General features: G+C 42.3%; 1 protein-coding gene across 2 annotated transcripts in view; it reads left to right on the forward strand.

The window, feature by feature from the left end:
- Window positions 1-811: 811 nt before the first annotated feature.
- IFFO2 (intermediate filament family orphan 2) overlaps window positions 812-19,987 on the forward strand; it is a 44,277-nt gene continuing 25,101 nt past the window's right edge. For both annotated transcript variants that reach the window (XM_075027527.1, XM_075027526.1), the window contains exon 1: window positions 812-1,792. In XM_075027527.1, the coding sequence (XP_074883628.1) occupies window positions 1,158-1,792 (635 nt within the window). In that variant the 5' untranslated portion in view covers window positions 812-1,157. The remainder of the gene's footprint in view (window positions 1,793-19,987) is intronic.

Consider the following 19,987-nt stretch of genomic DNA (forward strand, 5'->3'; position numbering starts at 1 on the left):
GCCTCCACCCAGTACCTTTTTTTTTTTTTTCCAGGAGGTGCTGGGAAACCATGGGTTTGTAACACATTAACAGAGCCCTTTGAAGAGCCATTGGTTAGGGTGCTGAGCACAGCTTGCTGGTGCTGATTGAGTTTCAGCAAGTGGATGCTGCTGCCCGTGTACTTTAATATCAATATCGCCTGGCAAAGCACCATATTTTTATTTCAAAAACTATTTGAGCGAATAGTGTTACTACAGCTTTACACCAGCTTTACTGAGAGTTTTCTGTGTACTTCGCTTGCTTACGAAGCACCATTCCGATCCGTGGCAGTGCAATGGAGTAATCGCATAATTCAATTAAACAATATCCTTTGATTACCGAGTGGCTCAGAGGTCCAGAAGCAGCGGTTGGGAAATGCTTATTTAATAACTTGTTATAATATCAACATTATTTAGCAGTTAGGCAGGACTCTGCATTCGGATAACACAATTCACCCCTTATAATTTAATCTTATCAATTAGGTGATTTCCCCTACAGCAGCGATACAAAGGCAGAGGGAGCCTTTCCCGGGGCAGAGCGATGCTTCTTCATTTATTGTACGTTAGCCAATTAATCTGGGAGCACACCGAGGGATCAGGAGCGATGGCGGACCCGGTCGCCCCCCAAAATCACGGCCCCCCCCCCCCCCGGTGAGGCCTCGCTGGGGACACGTGGAGGTGAGCGGCACCGGGGGGGGCGTGGCTTGAGGGGAAGGGGGCGGAGACCGGGCGTGGTTACGGGGAAAGGGCGAGGGTGTGGGGAAGGGGCGTGGCCTGGCGGTGGGGCGTGGCCTGGCGGCAGCGCTGCCCGCAGCCCTTGGCGCCGGGGGAGCGGCGAGGCGGAGCCGGGCCCGCCCCGCGCCGGCGGCCGCTCAGTGCCCGGGCAGCGGCGGCGGCAGCCGCAGGATCGAGAGAAGGAGGAGGAGGAGGAGGAAGGCGGCGGTCCCGGTCCCCGTCCTCCCTTCTCTCCCCAGCGCCCGCCCCGGCGGCCGTTAGCGGCCCGCGCGCTCCCCAACGGCCACTCCGCCTCAGCCGCGGCGACCGTTAAACCGCCGCTTCCGGCCGCAGCCCCCCCCTCCCCCTGCCCCCCCACCCCCTCCCCATCACCTCACCTCAGGGGCTGAGGCGGCCGCCGGGCGATGAACTCGCTGCTCTTCGGGGAGATGGCCCGCGCCTTCTCCCCCGGCGCGGCGGCCGCCTCCTGCCCGTTGGGGCCCGGCGGTGGAGGCGGCCCCGGCAGCCCGGCGGCGGCGGCGGCGGCGGCGGCGGCGGGGGGCCCGCCGGTAACGGCGGCGCTTCGTAACGACCTGGGCTCCAACATCCACCTGCTGAAGGGGCTGAACGTGCGGTTCCGCTGCTTCCTGGCCAAGGTCCACGAGCTGGAGCGGCGGAACCGGCTGCTGGAGAAGCAGCTGGCGGCCCAGCAGAGCGAACGCGACCGCCGCCTGCGTTACAAGACCTTCTCCCGCGACCAGGCCGTGCAGACCGACTCCGGTACCTCCCCGTTGCTGCCGCCGCCGGGCCCCGGCCACGGGCTGGCCTGCGGTCCCCTCTCCTCGCCTCCCCATTACAGCCGTTTGCCCGGCACCATCTGGAGCTACACCCAGGTGCGGCGTACCGGAGGCGGCGGGTTGGAGACGGTGCAGGGACCCGGTGTCTCCTGGATCCATCCGGACGGCGTCGGGGTGCAGATCGACACCATCACCCCCGAGATCCGAGCCCTTTACAACGTGCTGGCCAAAGTCAAGCGGGAGCGGGATGAGTACAAGAGAAAGTGAGCGGCTGGGGGGGGGGTCGTGAGCTTGCGGGCGGGGGATGCGGGCCGCCTGCTCCTGCAGTGCGGGGAAACGGGCGAGTCCTTCCTTGGGACGGAGGAAGCATTTGGGGAGTGTGGGGAGACCCTTGGGGACATGGGGACAGGCCTCCCCCCACCCCAAGGCTCCCTCCCTGGGGAGGATGCTCCTGTGGGTTTGGGGAGGCTCTTCCTCAGGGGGGGTTGCACCTCAGCTTGGCGTCCAGAAAATTGTAGGGTCCTTCCCTGGGAGGCTGGAGAGCCTTGATCTTAAAAGGGGTATTGTCCGTTTGACTTAAAAATTAAAAAAAAAAAAATCCCTTTTGGAGAAGGGAAATAATCTGTTATTAATATTGCATTGCATAGTTACTCCTAAATTTAGCTTGCCTTCATTTTCTGGACTAATCACTCCAGTAGTCGATTTCGTGTGCCAGCTCTCCGAAATTAGCTCAGTGCTGCAATATTTGGGTTGCAAATACTGCAGGGGAAGGTTTGCACTCCAAGATGTTTCTCTGAATTAGTCCAAACAAAAGCCCTAACGACAGCCTTTGTAAACCCTGGTAATCTGGAGGTTTCTTTTAGCCTGTTGGGAAGCCCTGGGTTTTTAAACGGTGTTTAAACGGGAGAACCCCGGTGATGGATAGCGTTCCCCTTGGTTTGCTGTATTCGCCTGCTAAACGTAGCTGTGGCGGAGATGGAGGCCAGAGGAGAAAAAAAAAAGAAAAGGTAGTTGGGATTCTGCAGGGAGATTCCTGCATTGTCTGACGAGCTGCCTGTCCTTTGGGGCTGGCGTGGGCACTCCCGTTTTGGAGTTTTGTCATCTTTAGGCTTAAAATGCATTTCCTCCTTTCCCAGCCTTGTATTTTTTTCTGCAGAACAAATTTAATCCTTTTTTTTTTTTCTTTCTTTTGGAGGCAGCCGGCATTTCTCGGCTCTGTGGCCTGTGAAGCGTAGCTGAATTTCTTCTGTCCAGGGTAACAGGACTGCAGTGTGCTCTTTGCATACCTCTAGTCATCAGCTTTTGTAACAGACCTCTTGTGAATTAACTGGGTTTAGAGAGATTTTATAGGCAGGCATATCTGTTCAAGTAGTAATTTCTGGCCTATTCGTTAACTAAAGTGCTGTCTACTTTCAGTGCATCTTCTTAAAGCTTGTGTGCCTTGATTGCTCTGTACTCTATGGCTGCAGTGCCTACTGAATCTGGATGGAAAAAGAAGTTGGCCTCTTTTTCGGTCTAGAATAGTAGATACCATCATGGCATGGAGTTGTTTTTGTTTTTGAGGCTGGTACCAAGGAGATGGGAGTAGTGGTGCTTCAGAGGAAGTTGCGCTTGACAGTGGCTTGGTTAAGGAAGATATGTGTTGGGCGTAGGTTATGTGACCAAAAGTTGCGGGTACTTCTTCTTTTCGATGGATATGTGATTTATTTTTTCTTCTTAGGGGAGAGGAGACTTGTGGGCCATTTAAGTTCAGTCTTTCTACTGATACATAGGTGATTCTGTCTGTTCTGCTTTCACTCGCTTGTGTACAGCAAATTGTCACCCCAGAGTCTGTGTATTCAGGTGTGACTGCTTGCACACTCACGGGGATTGCAAAAACCAAATAAATTCACTGGAGCGAAGGGGACCTCTTTGTAGGCAATCGCAAATCTTATTCTTGCCACCCTTCCTGCTCTTGAAACAGGTTTTTCTCCTGATGCTTGAAAATAAGATTTGATTAATACATATCAACATGTATCACACTGGTATTATATCTGCAGTGTGTCTTTCATGGTACGTTCATTACTATGTAATTGGAATGATTATTCCACTCTTCTGTGACCTTCAGTCATCAGATGGACATAACACGTTAAGTTCTTTTGGGGTAGATTGGCTTTTTCATTTGTGGCCTTGAGCACACTTTTGCATGCTTACAGAGTAATACTGTGCTGTTGGAAATTTAATTCTTGCAGTCAGAGTAGATTAGTCAATTCGATTTCATTATCATGAGCTAATGGGGTGTTGCAGTGTTTGTCAGCAATCCTGTAAAGATTGGTACCAATGTTTTCTTGTTTGTTTTTGCAGGGAAGGGATTCTCTGTCATGGCATGTTTGTGTGTACGTATGTGTATATAAATACGCACTTTGGGTTTACCTTATCTTGCTGTGAACCCTTTGATGATTGGGTTTTGTTTAGGGAAATGAGCTCCAAGTGGAAAATAAGCCTTGTGCCCATCTCCTGACGGTGCTGTTGGGGCCTGCAGAAAGTTAGGTGCGTGCCCAAGTTTCTAAAGCAGACTTGTGATCTTGCAAAGATGTGTGCGTGTTTGTAAACAGACCGATGAGCACCCCCTTCCCCTAGCAGGCAGGTGGTCCTTTGAAATGGCACTGCTCCAGGTTGCAGGTATCTTTGTGTTGGAAACAGCGTGTTTGCAAGACATACCACAATGTTTTTTATACATTGTTGTTGTTGTTTCAGACCAAAAAAATAACCATTTTGCTGAACTCAAGAACCAGCAGAACACAGCAGCCTTTTTGAAGCCATTCGGGCCTCGTAACCTGACTAGTTAAGCCACCAACTCCATATGCAAGAATGCTTAAGCAGATAGTGATACATTACATTTATTTTCTAAAAGAACAGAGGCTTGTTTTCCCTTCTAGGATGACCACTTGATTAAGGAGGTCACAGCTAGCAAATGTTTCTTCTTTGAAATATTTGGCTACCAGGAAGACAGGAGGTAAATGATTACATTGCGAAGTCAGTGAGTACTGCTCAAGTGAATACTTAGTTTCAAAGACATACAGCTAATATGTGATGTGTCTGTTGTTGTTGAAGACACAAACTCATGGATGTCATGCTTGTGAATTGAAAAATGCAATGGTGGAATTCAGAGGTGAAATAATCCCTTTTGTTTTCTTTCTTCTAAAGGTAGCTTTACTGTGACTCTTAATAGTGGAAGATCATCTAAGATGCTCTTTCCAATGCAATCTGCCTGTGCAATTTTGGGGATTACCAATGGCTTCATTTTAGGAAAATATGTTCAACTCCTTTGTTCCGTTCCCCAAAATTATTTTTCTTGGACATCCTAACACAAGAAACTGGAGTTCTGAGGTCTAGAAAGTATTAGAGTGTGTAGTCAGTGGAGCACCTAGATCATATTTTACCCAGGCTTTTGTTTGTATCTCAAGTACAAATGGGAAAATGTTCCCCCCTAAGGAGCCTAGCAGATATTTCAGACCAAAATTGCTTCCCCCCCCCCCCCCCAGATGATGTTATACACAAATGGTATATAAATTTGAATCTTTTTCTACTCTAACATGTTGTCTTAATCTTTTTTAGTAATGATCATGATTTTACACTGTGGATTATGACTTCAGCTGTGGGAGTTAGCGATTGGAGGAGATTTATAGGAAAAATGAACTTAAAGTTCATTTTCTTTTTTTTTTTCCAAACTGTGCTAGCATTTAGAAGAGCTTTTGGCTCAAATCTTTTGTAACTTTTTATCTGTTACTACCCTTTTAACAAGAAAAGGTAAAATCGTCCACTTTGCAGTCAAACTAGCTCAATAAAAAAAATACTTTCAGGGTCAGTTATCTGAAAATGGAGGTAAGTGTTGGATTTTGTAAGCTGAAACACACAGGTGAAGTGTGTTTTTTTCTAGACAGAAAAAAAAATCAACCATACTGCTTCACCTCCTTTGAGGTAAGATTAAACAGTTGTGGGTTTTTAAATGAGCAGTGTTTGAATCTTGGATCTATCTATCCCTCTGTCTGTGGGTAACCAGCTTCACAGGGAGGGGGATAAGCAGGTTTAATTGCAGGCGTGTGACTGTGCCGCTGCCCTGCAAGGGACTTTGTGTTACTGTGATCTGTTTAGGTTATTTAGAAGAAAAATCCGCTTTCTGAAGAGTGGTTGGGGATGTGAACTAACATGGTCCATCGTTATGTAACTGCCTGTCCCTGGTTACGTGCGTGCTTTGGGGTCCTTCGTTTAGGCTTCAGGCAGCTGAGCTGAATGGGGCCTCAGCATCTCGAATGAAAGATGATGCTCTGTGTTTCTCTTGGTAAGTGTGCACCCAGGTATTTAAATCTACTTGTTTATGGGAAGGGGAGCACAAATGTGCACTCCCCCCCCCCCCCCCCAGTCAAGTTACCTTGCCAGTCGAGGCTGGAGCACTGACAGTTTGTCTTCTGGCTAAGGCAGGATGTCAAAATGCATGCATATGGAATATGTCAGGCAGTGATGCTGAGGACAGCGCAGAGACTTGGCGAGAGGCGGCTCCTTCGGGCAAGGTGTCTCACCTTTCAGATTCCAGACTTGCACAGAGATCTCCCTTGAAGATCTAAGCGCATCGCTATGTGTTATGACAGTTAAAATACTGCTGCGTGTGGCCAGCGAGAGATTGCTGACTTGGTGAAAACCTTCTGCCGTCATTCCCTGTTCTCCCTTTTTTTTTCTTTTAGCTGCAAGAAGGCTGCTGATCTGTCTGTGGAGAGCTTTAGTCTGAACACTTGAATAGATTTGTATATTATGGTTTCAAAATTGTTCTTAATTGGTGCAGATATTGAGTCTGCCAGATGTTAGTCGTCTTTTCCAGCAGAGACTTAACTGTTACTAAGAGTTGAACTGGAAATAATTGTTTTACCTCAGGATGGTATTTCATTTGGAAGATTAATAAAGTCCACTTGAAAAAGAGATTATCTTAAATTTGCTGCAGCTGGAAAGGACAAAGATTATCATTGTCAAAGGCAATGCGCGTCAAAACTAACTGGATCTCGTTTTTTTAAAGAAGGGAACTTAATAAAAATGTGCTTAAGATAAGCCCTGGAGGAATGTCTGAAAACTTTTAAAGCTAAAATATCAGTGGTAACAAGATGCAAATGTTACGCATAGACCCAATAAAAAACAAATAATTTTTTTTATCCTTATAGAAGAATGTTACCAGCATGCTAGACTTCTGTCCATGTTTCAATTGGTTACAGAACTGGTAATAATGCAGTCTCTGTGTAAAGCCATATATATATATATATATATATATTTAATTCTGGTATTTCTGCTTTTCTTTTTATGTTTTAAAGGGGTAGTTATGTTTCAATGTGGCTTTTCACTGAAATCTAGTGTTCCTTACTGCTTTCAAAGCAGCCATGCAGCCTGGTATTGGAGATTTTTGGATACCCCTTAGAAGATGTGAAGTTTGATGTTAAATGCTCACTCTGGTGAAACCTGAGACTCAGTCTTCAAAAGATTTTTTTTACTTGCACTGAGAGGACGTGAGTTTTCTTTGTGAAGAACAGTTAAAATTGTCTAATATGAAAAAACTTGGCCATATAACAAAAATATGCATCCCTTGTAACTGTTGGTTGGAAAGCTGTACTGCTTGGAGCTGTGCAAATTAAGCACTTGTTTGGGTGTCAGACATTTTTTCCTTAAATGATGCCATCTTTGCTTCTAAAATGCTGCTGCAAAGACATGCATTTATGATATCCATGAATATCTGGAGCACGCTAACAAATCTCAGATTTAATTTTTTTTTTTTTCCATGGTATAGCTAGAAACTGGGACTTCTAGGTTGTAGTAACGTAGGAGAAGTTTTGGAAGGAGAGGAGGATGTTTCCCTTTGATCCTGCTTTCTAACAGTGTGCCACAGTGGAACTGGGGCTATATTTTGTTAACTATTGAAGTAGATAAATCTGTGTGTGTGCCTTACTTGAACTGGCTTGTAGTGGGAGCAACCAGGGAGGGCTAAGATATGACTGATTTGAACTAGCTGTCTTAGCTGTGCAAGTCAGCTATTTATTCTGAACTTTATCTTTGGCTAACTATTAACTCTGGATTCTAATTAAAATAATGAATTTGTAGATGAACTAGATTGGATGTGGTGGAGAGAAAAATCACCACCTCGTGTTGTGGTTAGAGTTTCATAGAAACTTGGGCCAGGATCTGTGCTGTATTCTTCAAAGAATAGCTTCCTCTGTTGCAAGAGAACCACAGGACTTTCTGTGTATATTTTGAATTTACCTTTTGATTCCTCCCGTGACTCATGGTGGGAAGCTTCAGCCTTTCTGAAGGCAAAAACCCAGACTTTCAGAGCACGGCTTAAGCGTAGAGTAGGTCTGGGAGCAAAACCCCCCAAATACCTCTGATCTTAAACCCAAATAATCTCTGAAGACCCTTGCAACTTAGGGCTGAGGTGAAAACAAACACAGAAAAAAGTTACTTCTACCTCTTCGTCATCTGTAATCATAGGCTTTCGTTGCAGTAATGCAGTTTGAGTACTGGGCTTGTAGCTAAAGAAAGCACTGAACCCACATACAGCTCAACAGCTGCTTTTTTGTGGTTAAGGTTTTGTGGTGATGCTCTGCCAGGTCTTATGTTAGCTTCCTGCGTATTCTTTTCTGTGACTAAATTTATTTTTTTTTAGTTTGCTAGAAATATTCACGGGATGTTGTTCTTTATGGTTTAAGTCTCCATCTTAATGTTTAAGACAAGCCTTTTTGTTTGTACAAGAAAGGATGAGATTTTTTCCAGTTTGGTCTTTTAAAACACAAAGTTTAAAAACTTAACAGTATGTATCTGTGTGCTGTTTAGTCTAACTGAAGTTCTTCTGCAGCCTTGTGACCTCTCCGAACTAAAACTTATCTTGTTCCCAGTACCCTGAACTGATAAGTAATAAATGGTAATGAAAGGCAATAAATGGGACAACGCTGATTTTGCTTAGTAAACAAGGCACAGGGAAATCGTATAGTGCGTGGCTATGCCTTTAAACCAGTTTTAAAACTCTGTTCTGCTCTACCCCACCATACGCCTGGCTTCTATAGGGTATTTTCTGTGTTTTACTGTCTCCAGTTTTGTTTTGTAAGAGTGGTCTCCAGCTGCTTTCATGTGCTGTTATTTTCCTGGTCACATTTTTCTTGAGTTTCTATGCATGTACCTCCCATTCTTGCATCTGAAGTGAAGGAACTTGCCTCCATTTTACTGTACTTTTAGAATAGGGGGGAAAACGAAGATCATTTTAGTATGGCGATAGCTTGGACACACTGGTAGATTATTGAATTTCAAATATATTGTTAAAATGCCTTGGTTTGGGGTTAGAGGTGAATGACCATAGTGACCTAGAGATGCCCGTGCCTGCTGATTAAGGAGGAGTTGTTTAGGAGGGTGGGATTTGGTTTTGATGCCAAAGTAGTAAGTAATGTGTATGGTGTTTTATAATCCCTGTCTGTCATCTAGTCTAGGACCAGTTCTTAGCAGATCTTTCTGCTTCAAAGTAGGCCTAAAAAAAGCAAGGTGATAGAACAGTGCCTGCTAGAGTGTTACCTGGATTGTACAGGTTGTGCTAGAAGTTTGTGAAAATGTCAGAAAGATTCAGTGACTTTTTCCTAGTACTGTTGCAGAAAGTGGCAACTGGGAGGCATATACTTTAACCATGACAGGATTAACAAGGTGCTTAATTTAATTTTTAAAAGGCTTTTGAAACTATTAGCATTTGTTTAAAAAACTTAAAATGTGTGGGAATCTTTCTGTTCTGTTTCATTTGCTGTGAGCAGTGTTGATCCATGTAAAAAAATGACATCAACTCTGCCTCTGGATCTACTTCAATAACAAGAGCATCAAGAGAGCTCGGGGAGAATGGTGCTCTGTGCCCATTAATGATGCGTCCTGCTTGTTAATGACACAGAACATGGACTAGCTGCATTGTTACTGTGTGAAAGTGAATCACAGATGATGCATTTCTTCAGCCTTTTGTTCAAGCATTTCCACCCTTTAACTCATCTACACGTGACTTGATGGTTACTGGACTCAATTTGGAAGCATTCTGCTCGACTCAGATGTATCCTGCCTCCCCCAAAAGACTGTTAATTTGAGTCCCCTTCCCAGTAGATTTTGGGACTGAACGTAGTCATGTCTGCTTTCTGTGTCACGGCTTCAAAAATAAGCCCACTGTTGCATTCTGGAGCTTGTTCTCACTGGAGAAATGTTCACTTCTCCCTTTTTTGGCCTTTTCTGTCTGGAAACCACCAACATGCATTGCTTTAGAGAAGGGTTTTAGGTGTATGTGATCAAACGGATGGCTTGCATTGCTACTGCTAGTAATGGGGCTCCAAGTTTAATCTTCAATCTGATGCTAATTTCAGTGGATTTATTCTGAATTTGCACTGAAATACAATCAAAAGCAAAACTTGGCATTACAGCCTGAGCCTAAACTCCATGTAACTTCACAAATCTCTTGGTGCTATGGAAAAGCCAAATGTTTTGATTTCCCAATCTTAAATGGTTACCCAAATCTGAATTCCCTGAATTACAAAGCCTCTGTGAACAGGTAGACTTCCAATCAAGTTCTGTATTGTACAGTTATCAGTACACAGGTGTGCCACCGCATTACAAACCCAATTTTGTTTGCTTTGAAATGTATGGGGGTTTTGTATATGTAAGCAGCGATCAACATTAGTTGAAAGACATGACAGCTCATAGACCCTGTACTAAAAAGAGGAGGAATTAACTTAGTCCTCTTCATGTGGGTAAGAAAACTTATTAATTTACAATGGCTTATTAACAGAGAACATAGATGCTGAAGGAAGTGATGATGTATAATAGGATGGGATCCCCCTTTACCCTTAAATACAGTAGATGTGTTTAGTCCATGCAGTGACTCAGGCTGGAATTAGAGATCAAAGGGATCCTAGCTCACTATTTATTCCAAATCAGTGGTTTCAATGGAAAATATATTGCTGTCTGTGAATTCTTACAGGTAAAATTTGTCTGCATGTCTCTGAGGGGAGAAAATAGAACTATGTCTTTTTTGGGGGGTTGGTTTTTTTTTTTTTTAAATGGTTTCTCTGATACAGAGACAGAATTTAAGTTTAGCAGGCCCGTGTCTGTTCAATCAAAGAAGTCAAGCCCTGACAAGTCAAATCTAGTTAAAAAGAATACTAGGTATTGGTGTAATTTTACATAATTCTGTAGAATGGCATGAGTGCATTAACATTGATTGTAATGGGAATATTTTAATATTAATATTTAATATGTCAAAAAGCTATTGTCATTAAAACTGCTACAAGAAAATCCCCCTCTTGTAGGTACAAAAAAAAAAAATCTTTATTTCCCCCCCCTAAACTTTTCAGTAAGGTTTTGACCATATGATGAAACATTGGGGATTGGGCAGTCTGGATGCTGTTCCTAACTCTTCTATTGAATTTTTTCCCAAATGACTAAACCGGAATCACCTCACCTTTGACTGTTTCTGTCATCCATGTGGTTTTGAAACCTTATTTATTTATTTATTTATTTTTTAAAGGGAGAAAAAGGGAGTGCAAAGCACTTCAGAACTCCTTAATGCCCTGGAAAATGTTTTTCCACTAATCTGTATTCTTAACCAGAGTGTAGAACTGCCGGTTGTCAGTGGGAGACCAGCTTTTCTTGTTAAAAGGGACAAAGTGACCCTGGGAATGAAGTCCCACTTGCAGAGACGCTGTACAGAATTTTATCCTTTCAAGAAATGGCTACGGGACGTAAGTAAGCTCATTTTGTGATAACTATCCCTGAAGGACAGCAAGCTCCTGGTGGCAGCATGCGATGAATCTGCAAATAAACCCATTTTCCTTCATAGCTTCTCTTCCCCTTTTAGGCATTAGATCCTTCTATCCATTTATATGCAATGCAGTCAGACTCTTCCCTGTTAAGTTTCAATGGCTGGAAGGAATTTACTGTCTTCTCTACTTATTATTTTATGTGGGAGACCGTAGGATCCTTACAGTCGTTATGTCAAGGTAGGCCATATTGCTATGGGTGCTGTGAACTAGGCGTCGGTGTGCTGAACTAGCATCATTTTGTTTCAGCCCTGAAAGAGGTGTCATCCTATTTTCAAATGTACAGCCTTTCTCTTTTTCCAGCATTCAATGAAGCATTAACTACTGTTTGATCTTTCTCCTATGAAATTCACAATGAGATACAGCTCTAGACCCGTGAGCAGGGATTTATTCCCCATGGTGAGCTAGCGTGTCTCTGTGGTGGTGTGGGCTTTGATTTAGGTGGGGTTTGGGTCCATGACTCAGCCTAATTGTCCTGTAGTTGTAGGGGAATGAGGTCACTGTCTCAGTCACTCTGTTCCTTTTCACTGGCCTTTTGCATTAGAACCAAGTTTGTACTGGAACTCTTCTGCTGTCCATCTCTTCTCCTCCGTAAATAGCACAGGGTTGCCACTGCCAGTAGTTTATATCCTCCCACTAATAGCAATCTGCAGTGTTTCAGACTGCCTTAAAATTGGATTTCATTTGTGAAAACTTGTCAACCTCCACTTTCTTTGCAGCGGCAGGCAAACTGAGCTTACTCCCTTTCAGAAACTAGATGAGGTTTCAGTAAGTCTGGGACTAGTATCTTCGAGGGCATTCCAGTGTGGGCCAGTGTTCATCAAGGTTGGTTGTTGTTTTTTTTTCATGGTTTGCCTGTGAGCTTAAGTACTAAACAGTTATGTTCTTGGGAATTCATGCAACTGAGACAGCAAAAACAACTATTATGTTTGTGTGAATTTAAGACTCATCTGCCTTTGTACAAATATTTAGAAATGCTTAATCTTGAATTTTATATCCTCCTAGCTGTCATCTTTATTAATTCGCTTCCATCTAAATGGCATAGCACCGTGGTTTAATGGTAATTCTGTAAAGGCTAGTCACCATAATTAACTAGGAATACTAAACTATATTAATCTGCCCATTGTACTAGAGGTGATTAAAGCAGCTTAAACAGAGTGAGCATCCTTATATTTCTTGAAGGACCGTGTGAGGAGTACTGTGTATTTCCTGAAGTGTCATAGGAGCCTTTGAAGAGCAGTTTATTTCTTAGCCTTTGTTAATACTTGTGTTCTTAGAATCCTGATACTGCACATAAAAGCTACACTTAAATATATTTACCTTTACAAAGGTGACAGAACTCTTACAATGTAGATAAGACAATGGATATATAGGAGCACTCTTGGGAGACTCTGCTACATACTAGCTATGTGTACCACCTGCCTTCCTGACTCCTGAAAGCAAATAAGTATTATCACATTTTAATAAACGGTTCCCTTGATCTTGAATAGGTTCAGTAAAAGTATTTAGTATTGGGGCAGAGATTAAGATGACTTCTACCTCTCAGTTTTGAGGCTGCTGCTTAAAGGATGTGGAAGAAGAGGGAGGGCAGATGGAGATAAACCTAAAGACAAGGTAAGGAGAGCAGTGAGCACTTCAGCTGCAACTTGCAGTTATTCTTGGCATTTCAGGCTGAAGAACTGCAGAAGTGAATGAAAATGTTGTGTTAATACATTCCAGCAGGATCTCTGGTTCCTTTCCACAGAAGAGTAATCCTGGTCTATTATCACTCAGTCTTATCAGAGCCTTTCAGAATTAGTTTGAGGTGATAACAGCAGGGTGGTTATAACATGGCTAGCAAAGGGAATGGCTAGATATAGAAAGCATTTACTCATGAACTCCGCAAGTCAAGTGAAGAACTTTTATGAGAGAGGATGTTAAAATACCAGTGTTTTGAACTTAGTACATGTTACATTTTAACAGCTAAGCTTAGCTAGTTGTACATTTAATTACATAGTTCAGTATTTCTTCACAGAAATGGAACAGTTTTTCCCTAAAATGGATAATTTGCCTGAATACTGAAATGAAAGAAGATGGGAATATCTGTTGAAAAGGAGGTGGGGTTTATGTGTAAGTAGATTGCAGTAGGTGTTGAAAATGGTGCTGTCTGTGATCATTTCGTGTTGTGCCAGTGATGTATTTCTTTTTCTTTTAAGGTCACCAGCTAGTCCAAATGTGACACATCCTATTTAGTCTGATGTTTTCCTGAAAGCATTCCTTCAGAAATCCCAGTTAAACTGATAGCCTTTTTTCAGCTGTTAACTGTGGAAATGAGGCAGACATCCTTGGCTTGCTCTCCAGAGTAATATTGGGCTTCGTGCTGGCTTTACTGTGAAAACTCCTCTTCGCAAGAGATCTAGCTGGTGATCTGTTTGGTGGAACTCAACTTGAAGCCCACAGACTCAATGGGAGCATAAATGTCCCAGGGCCAGAAAGTCCCTGCTCCGTCTGGAGAGCAGGAGACCCACAGTGCAGCAGCAGCAGCGTTCAAAACATCCGGGTTTTCCTCTTCATAACAGATTGCTGTGAAGTCATAAGGCAGTACTGAAAAGAAATAATCCTCACCCTACATGGGAAAAATTTCCTGTAGTTAAAAGCTTGCTAGATTACTTCTCTTAGAGCTGTGATGTAAGAATCTTCCATGTAGTCATGTGCATCAGCTGAGATAATGCACTATTTTAACTTGGCAGCCTCCAAGAGGACATTCATGAAAGCTTTCACTAGGTGTTTATAGAAAATAGAAAGGAAATTCATGCCACAGAAGTTTGCCTGTACTTTCCGACAGCTTAGTGTTAGATCTTATTATGGCTTTAAATCTCTTTTGTAACTACTTGTCTCCTCAGCTGCCAGACTTTTGGCAAGGTATCTGCATTTTGCTAAGAGTCCTTAGCAGCAGTAGGAGGCGAGAAATTACAAGTGAAATGTTCTGAGCACCATAAAAATACAAATGTATTTTTAAAATGGTGACGGTGTATATTAGAGCATGCTTCTATGACACCTTTTTAAAGTTGCTGCAAGGCTAGAACTACATAGAATTATACTCCTTTGTTACAGTAAGCGTTCTTGACTATAAGCAGATTTCAAATCTGTTTTATTGTATGCTTTCTTTTTCTTATTATTTTTCCTCCCTCCCAAAAGCCCTCCATCATACTAATATTTGTATCAGCTCTTGAAGTGTCTCCTGCATTCTGGGGATAAAAAAAAAAAACGGGAAAGAGACCGGAGAATTAGGGGTAAAAAAAAAAAAAGGAAAAAAGGAAAGGTGAGGGAAAGGGGAATGCAGTTATCTATGGCAAAGTGTCGATTCTTCTTGTGCTACTAAAGACTAGTGGGAGAACCTTGAAAATCAGCTCAAGTCTCAAGTACTGCATTTTATGTAGAAGCTATGAAGCTTTTGGGGTGCTTGGCTTCAGAAACACGTTGTGTCAAAGTCTGATGTGGTCATGTGTGCTGGTAATCTTTTTACAGACCTGTTAGATTTATTAATGGGTATTTTATATTACTCTTCTAAAATTAATGTGCTGAAGTGGAGGTAAAGGACTAAGAGTTTGAAGTGAGTGTGCTGGGGGAAGAGAAACATGATGGGACCCCCCTGCTTTAGAAACCACAGATTATCAAGGTCAGATCACTAGTTAAATTTTTAGCATGAAGGATACGAGTTGAAAGTCATATTTGGTGGCAGGCTGCAGAAAGCTTTTATTTATTATATATATTTGCTTAAAACTACCTAGTGTGCAGTTTACAACGGTATGGAGGTTTTTTTCTAAAGTACTCATGGTAGTAGTCTTTGTATCTTAGCAAACTATTAAAACTGTAGTGAAGGCCTGAAATAAGATTGATATTTCCCCCCCACCCCCCGCCCCGCCACTTTTAAGCCTGTGAAGCTTCAGTTTCTGGGACAGGCGTCCTGGTGCCTATCTTCTGCTGTTTAAATACATTTGATTAAATTAAGAGCATTAAGCAATTTTTAAGTTTCCCTAAACAATGGATGGATTTTTCTGTGATTATTACATGAGTCAGTTATAATAATCCCTTTTCATTGTGCAGTTTCGTTGCTGAAACTGAGCACTGAAGTATTGTTGGTAACTCCCTTATAAACAGCCCAACTTCCAATTTGCAGAAGAAATTTTTCTCTCTCCGTTCTGTCCTACTGTAGCCTGTATTTATTTCAGTAATGATGGGGATGTTAGAGATGAGCTGTCCAAAGGAATCACATGGCTTTACTGGGACACTGGGATAATAGCATGCAGTGTTCCTCAGTTCAGACTCCTCGTGCTGACTCCCCTTTGTCTGTGCAGGGTCTCTGAAAGCTTGTTTTGACCTTTTCAGTGCAGGAGACTGCAATTCTACAAGTTTCTCAAATTAGCACTTGTACCAGGCTATTTCTGTATGTTGACTGAAAGAATTTGAGATGATGAATAGTTATGCAATAATTGAAATGTGATTTAAAAGCACTGGATGGGCTACTGTTTCCTGCCCTGCTCTTGCAGGTTTAGCAAAAAAACTACTTCAAGATGTCCAACTTCTGCTTCTCATTTGTTCAGAGATGCTTGTACATGTCTGTCAGACCCACGTAATGAAATTTCACCCCCCTGTGATACCATAGGTGGGTAGATAAACATAAAGCAGTTTTTCAAGAGAAGTAGAGAATAATGGGCAGCTTTTTTACTTTTGTTGGGGGGGGGGGCAGAGTATTAAGTCAGTACTTCAGGCTTATAGTCTCTGTTCTGTTCTTTGTCCTTCACTTAAGTTTTATAGCGTCTGTCACTGTATTTCGGTATTAGTTTCTTCAAAGAGAATGGTCATTAGGAGTAGTGAGTTTACTTGGATGAATTTCACAGCAGTTTTATATAAATGCCTGTGCCAAAGTCTTAGGACAAAACACCTGAATGTTTGACATCCTAAATACCATAAAATTACAGCTTGTTGATAGGCAGAGTTGTAAAATAAATGTATGTATGTGATCGGCTGTCTTTAATGCATGAGGTTTGTAGTACTTAGGTTTGCTAGAGATTTCCTTACATGGGAATTCAGTATTTGATAATTAACTTGTAGCCAGAAGCGCTATACAGTAATGTAATCCTGTGCTTTTCAGATTACCTGTTTCAAAATGAGTCAGCGTAATTACTTGATCTGCTGTTACGACAACAGTTTTACAGGAATGTAATGTTCTTTGCCTTGGCCATTTTATAAGCTGCGCTTGCAGTTGTCTTCTGCAGAGCTCTTCTGTATACTTCAGTGGCAAACGAGATAAGGGTTTGCCATATTAATGTGTAGAAATGAGCATAGTGCTGCTATTTGCTAGAAAACAGTTTGATCAGACAGAACTGACATAAGCATGGACTCGGCTATGAGCTAAAAATGAGAGTATAATATGACAGCTTGAGACTGGTGGTCTGATCTCTATAGAAATGGGATTTCTTCCCAATTGTATTAGTTGCTCAAGTTCTCCTTTCCCTCTTTGTTTTGTAATTGTGCTAGTCGATGGGTTGCTGGCACAATGAATGCCCGTCAGCACTGCGAGACCTGTCAGAGGTAAATAAGAATAGCAGCATGGGAAACAGCCTTGGAAATATGATGCTGTCCTCCCATACAGTGAAATCAGGATGTGTCCATCTTCTTAAATTTCCTTTTTATTGTTAATAGAAATATATGTAAAGAGAGAAAGGGAAAAAAAATAAGCGGATATACCTACAAAACAGGGGAAATGCCTTGGACTTATGTGATACAAGAGGAAGAGAACTGAGAATTTGAGCATTGTCCCAGGAAGGCTGATGTAGTAGCTACCTAGGCTACTATAAAATATTTACAAAGATGACTTAATTCTGCGCAGTTGAGCTAAAAAGAAGGCCAAAATGCAGTGCTCTGATTCTCCTCTTGCCAAAAGTGTCATGCTATATTGATCTATGTCAAATGGGTGTTTGGGCATAAATCTTATCAGATGTTTCATAGTTAGACCTAATCATATTTACTATGCCATGTGTGGACTGTATCATATTCCTGGAATCGGAGCTGACTTGTCAAGCAAACTGTCTGTCTGACATTTGCTTTCAGAATAAAATGTCGCTGCAGGTATCTTGAAGGTACAGAGACGTGACTGGAAGGTCGGGCTCTCCAGCATTCTGCTGAATTCAGACTAATTGTAGAAATTGAGTGTCCTAATGGTGTAGGGAATAATAGTTGTATGTCTTAATGACAAAGAGCATCTTGCTAGAATTTGGTATCTTAGCTAATTTAATTGTTTTGTACCTCACATGTCTATGATGTGTTTCTGATAGCTGTAAGGCTGTCTTGCTCAAACTAAGGGCTGATCTCAGTAATTGGAAGTTTAAAGTTCATCATAACGTTTCCCTTTTGCAGTGGGAACTTCCTAGATGTAGGCTTATTGAGTGGTTCCTCTTCTGTGTGTTGCATGTTTTTCCCCTCCCCACTTCTTAAGTCTTTGCCTAGTCTTCAGCTATTGGTGTTTTTCTAATTGTAGACTGTTTTGTCCTTACCTTGCTCTCTTGGCTGCTTTTCCTTTATTGCACAAAGTAAATCCTTAACACACACGCACACACGCGTGCGCGCACGCACACACACACGCAGAGGCGCCAATCTTGTGGGCCTTGCATTTGCCTGAGTTGCTTTTTTCACAATGCTCTTTTGTTAGAAACAGTTCTGGGCTAGCTTCAGTCACCACGAAGCTTACTGGAAAATGGAAGGCAGGCAGTTCCTGCTTTCTCATGTTACCGAACAAATCCCTCTCCCCTTCCCTGGGGTCTGCTATACCTAGCGAAAAAACTGCATTTCAGCTGTCAAAAACTTCAGTAGATCCACAAGGCAGAATTATTTGTTCATGCTTAAGAGACGTCTATTTGTTCTGGGGTTGTAAACACTGTCATGAAGATTTTGACAGGAGTGAAAAATGAATTTAAGTTGCTCTGCTGAGGGGAATACAACTCACTTTAATTCTGCCTGCAGACTTTGCTGCAGCCTGTCGGTGCCCACCACTCAGCTGATGAGTAAATCCAGCTTGATCTATTAGTTCTTGTGTTTGCTGGTACGGGTTGGGCACAAATTTGTTAATCTGTCTTGACACGCTGGCAAACATAAGAGGAGGATACAGAAAGCAGTGTTTAGTTTACCTTAGGTATTAGTTATCATATCATGAATTGTATCATAAACCTTGCTCTGAGAGCTTGCAATCTGATGATATCTTATCAGCCGGAACAGTTTTTGACTAACCAGAAATCATTTCTCTGCAGGCTGCAGGAAATGGTTGTGTTCCTGTGATCAGCACAACGGTTTAAGGTGTGGAAGACACTAGTGATAAAATGTGATTTTAATTATACTCTGATTCTAAAGTATGGATATTTTAAATATTGAATACACAGAGGCCTTTTGTGGTTTTGCTCCCTAAACTGTAAAAGCTCCCTTCCTCCAAAGCAGTTATGATTTCCATATGCCTGAGATGAACGCGAGTAGCAGAAGAGCTGTGCAGAAAGGTAAAGATGCTATGAGCTTGCATGAAACACTAAAAAGGATTACATTACCTAATCAGGTTCATTTCAAGAGGCTGTACTCCTGGCCATTGCTGGTAGGAATTGTGGTTTTGAACACTTCTCACAGGTTTGACCTGTTAATATTTAAAATCATTTGCAGCTGTAGAATAAGCAGGTCAGTGATATGTGCAGGTTTGGGTTATGTTGACATAGGCCTGATCTTTCTCTTCAGGAGAATATGAAACAGGTTTAGAGAAGCAAAGAGCGAGCAGTACATGGGGAAAGGGGAAGATGTACAAAACTTGTCTTTCTAATGAAAGTAACTTATCTACTGGCAGAAGTTCTGGACTCTGTCCTGCAGAATGGCTTAGAAACCAGGATGCTGATTAGGTTATAAACACAAGGGAAAATAAGACTCCTTTGCATGGCATTTGTTCAGTTCAGGGCTCCAACACCTCCATGTTCTGAGAGCAAGCTGAATTGAAGTTCTTCAGTTGAGAGCGGTTAGACAATCAGGGAAGATGGTTCTCTGCACATGGCCTTACTTAAAGTGAAAGCTGGGCAACAGTGAGCTTGATAGCTTGATATCTATTTTACCCTATTTCTCAATTTACCTACATTGGGAAACCCCCCAAAAAACATTATTTCTTCTAAGGCAGCAGTATTTCAAACAAATTTGCTACTATATGATGTGGAAATAGACTACCAACATTAATAGCCTTGGATGCACTGGTAAATAGAAGACTTTCAAGGATTTTTTTTTTTTCTTCACTTACTTAGCTATGAGGTTGAAAATAACTGAAGTTCATAGTTGATACTTTTGCATCATGCAAAGTCCTTTGCAAGGACAGGACATCTCTTGTGAAAACACCCAAGAGTAGCCTCACCTGCTGTGTTAGACCTATTTTGAATAAGTATCTTGTGTCTTTGTTAATGGACTTCTGTGTTAGGGGCTGGGTGCAAGTACAAAAGAAGAGGTCCAAAGCTTATTCAAGTATCCAAAGACATTTCAGATTTAAAACTGGCCTTTATTTAGTGCAGTGTTATTTGCAAGAATAAGTCATGCGGGAGCACGTGACTTGTAGCTGTG

This window comes from Buteo buteo, chromosome 5 (assembly GCF_964188355.1).
Source record: "Buteo buteo chromosome 5, bButBut1.hap1.1, whole genome shotgun sequence".
Classification (NCBI taxonomy): Eukaryota; Metazoa; Chordata; class Aves; order Accipitriformes; family Accipitridae; genus Buteo; species Buteo buteo.